Below are 3,041 nucleotides of genomic sequence, written 5' to 3' on the forward strand. Positions count from 1 at the left end.
AAAAAAAAAAAATTTAGAGCAGTCAGGAGCCAGCATTAGTGTGACTCCCTTTTCTTAAAGGGGATGAGCCCTGAGGGCATGACTGCTTTAAAAAAAATAATGTCCAAGGAGAAAGAGACTAAGAAATAAAGCTTCTCTTACCTGTACATAGTGGCCTTGGCAATTACATGGCTCAATCATTTAATAAAAGTAGCCCTTATCTACCTAAAAAAATTTAAAAAATATATTCAACATGATGAAAAGCAAGGACCTACAACCAAGATTATTACCCAGCAATGAAGATCACTACCTTCATTTAGAATTGAAGGTCAGAAAAAGAGCTTCCCTAGATAAGAAAAAGTTAAAGGGATTCATCTCCACCAACCCAGTATTACATGAAATGTTGAATTGAAGAAGGCAAAAAAATATGAACAATAAAATGGCAATAAATACATATCTATCAACAATTGAATCTAAAAATCAAACAAGCAGAACAGAAACAACATAGAGAACATTTTGACGGTTGCAAGATGGGAGGGGTGTTAGGGGAATGGGTGAAAAATGTGAAGGGATTTAGAAGTACAAATTAGTTACAATATAGTCATGGGTATATAAAATAAGAATATAACCTTGGGCCCTAGGGCAGGGGTGGGCAACCCCTGGCACACGTGCCAAAGATGGCACGCCAGTAACTTTTGCTGGCACGCGGAACCCTCTCTTATAATCTTCCCTTTACAATTGTGAATCTTTGTTCTCAGTGATGAATTTTGTTAAGTCTCGTAATAGGAGTAGCCTGACGGATGAAAGTAGTAGCTCGTGCATATCTCTGAAGGTCACGAAATATAAACCTGATGTAAAATCTCTGTCATCAGTGATGCAGCAGCAAAAGTCCCACTGATGCCGAATGTAGAGCATAAGTTTTTAAAAGCTCTAGAGGTATAGCCATTGTCTGTTTTAAGTGCCCTTGGTATTCCTAGCTGCTTGACACAGTCGCTGCAGGGAAGAAACATCTGCACAGCTTATGTTTCAAGGGACCTGGCGTATATGGCATACTGTTCTTAATATGTTTGCTCCCCACCTGCTGTGGCTGGACCTCAACATCTGGCGCCTGAACAGGATTCCCCTAGGTAAGGCCCCACCCCACCCCCCGCACTCGGGACGGATAGGACTCCACCGTAGGAAGAGGGTGGATAGTCTTCGCTGACTCCATCCACACCTTTGGGAACCCCTGGACCTGCTGTGGCTGGACCTCAACATCTGGCGCCTGAACAGGATTCCCCTAGGTAAGGCCCCACCCCACCCCCCGCACTCGGGACGGATAGGACTCCACCGTAGGAAGAGGGTGGATAGTCTTCGCTGACTCCATCCACACCTTTGGGAACCCCTGGACCCGCTGGGGCTGGACCCCAACATCCTCTGAGTTCCAGCCTCGGGGGGATTCAGCAGCAAAACGGACGAGCGAGTCGCCACTTCCAGGCAGAACACAAGGACTTTCCTTTGCTCACTTACAAGAATGGGTGGACTCATGGACCTGATGCTTTTCTCTTGAGAAATAAGCTAGATCAAAAGAAAAATGGCATTTGTTGCAACACAAGGAGCCACAGTGGTTGACCAAACCACTCTGATGAAAAAATATCTTCAGTTTGTGGCAGCTCTCACAGATGTAAATACCCCTGATGAAACAAAGTTAAAAATGATGCAAGAAGTTAGCGTAAATTTTGAGAATGTAACATCATCTCCTCAATATTCTACATTCCTGGAACATATCATCCCTCGGTTTCTTACGTTTCTTCAAGATGGAGAAGTTCAGTTTCTTCAGGAGAAACCAGCCCAGCAATTGCGGAAACTAGTTCTTGAAATCATTCGTAGAATACCAACCAATGAACATCTTCGTCCTCATACCAAAAATGTTTTGTCTGCGATGTTTTGCTTTTTAGAGACAGAAAATGAAGAAAATGTCCTTATTTGTCTAAGAATAATTACTGAGCTACACAAACAATTCAGGCCGCCCATCACACAAGAAATTCATCATTTTTTGGATTTTGTGAAACAGATGTATAAGGAGCTTCCAAAAGTAGTGAACCGCTACTTTGAGAACCCTCAGGTGATCCCTGAGAACACAGTCCCTCCCCCAGAAATGGTTGGTATGATTACAGAAATTGCTGTGAAGGTCAACCCTGAGCATGAGGACAGTGAGATGAGAACACATTCCATCATTCCAAGAGGATCTCTTTCTCTGAAAGTATTGGCAGAATTGCCCATTATTGTTGTTTTAATGCATCAGCTCTACAAACTGAATATCCACAATGCTGTTGCTGACTTTGTGCCCCTGACCATGAATACCATTGCAATGCAGGTGTCTGCACAAGCCAGGCAACATCAGCTTTACAACAAGGAGTTGTATGCTGATTTCATTGGTGCTCAGATTAAAACATTGTCATTTTTAGCTTATATTACCAGAATTTACCAGGAGTTGGTGACTAAGTACTCTCAGCAAATGGTAAAAGGAATGTTACAGTTGCTTTCAAATTGCCCAGCAGAGACTGCACACCTCAGAAAGGAGCTTCTGATTGCTGCAAAGCACATCCTCACGACAGAGCTAAGAAACAAGTTCATCCCTTGCATGGACAAGCTGCTTGATGAATCCATACTAATTGGTTCAGGATATACTGCTCGAGAGACGCTCAGGCCCCTCGCCTACAGCACTCTGGCTGACCTCGTGCACCACGTTCGTCAGCATCTGCCCCTCAGTGACCTCTCCCTCGCTGTCCAACTCTTTGCCAAGAACATTGATGACGAGTCCCTGCCCAGCAGCATCCAGACCATGTCCTGCAAGCTCCTGCTGAACCTGGTGGACTGCATCCGCTCCAAGAGCGAACAGGAGAGCGGCAACGGGAGAGATGTCCTGATGCGGATGCTGGAGGTTTTTGTTCTCAAATTCCACACCATGGCTCGCTACCAGCTCTCTGCCATTTTTAAGAAGTGCAAGCCTCAGTCAGAACTTGGAGCCCTGGGAGCAGCTCAGCCTGGAGTGCCCGCTGCCCCCACAGCTCCGGGCCCTG

General features: G+C 45.0%; 1 protein-coding gene across 1 annotated transcript in view; it reads left to right on the forward strand.

The window, feature by feature from the left end:
- Positions 1-1,501: 1,501 nt before the first annotated feature.
- Positions 1,502-3,041, forward strand: part of LOC102251760 (transformation/transcription domain-associated protein) — a 12,131-nt gene continuing 10,591 nt past the window's right edge. The window contains exon 1 of the mRNA XM_005879319.2: positions 1,502-3,039. Coding sequence (XP_005879381.1) covers positions 1,553-3,039 — 1,487 coding nt within the window. The 5' untranslated portion in view covers positions 1,502-1,552. The remainder of the gene's footprint in view (positions 3,040-3,041) is intronic.

Source organism: Myotis brandtii, unplaced genomic scaffold, assembly GCF_000412655.1.
Source record: "Myotis brandtii unplaced genomic scaffold, ASM41265v1 scaffold59, whole genome shotgun sequence".
NCBI classification, from domain to species: Eukaryota; Metazoa; Chordata; class Mammalia; order Chiroptera; family Vespertilionidae; genus Myotis; species Myotis brandtii.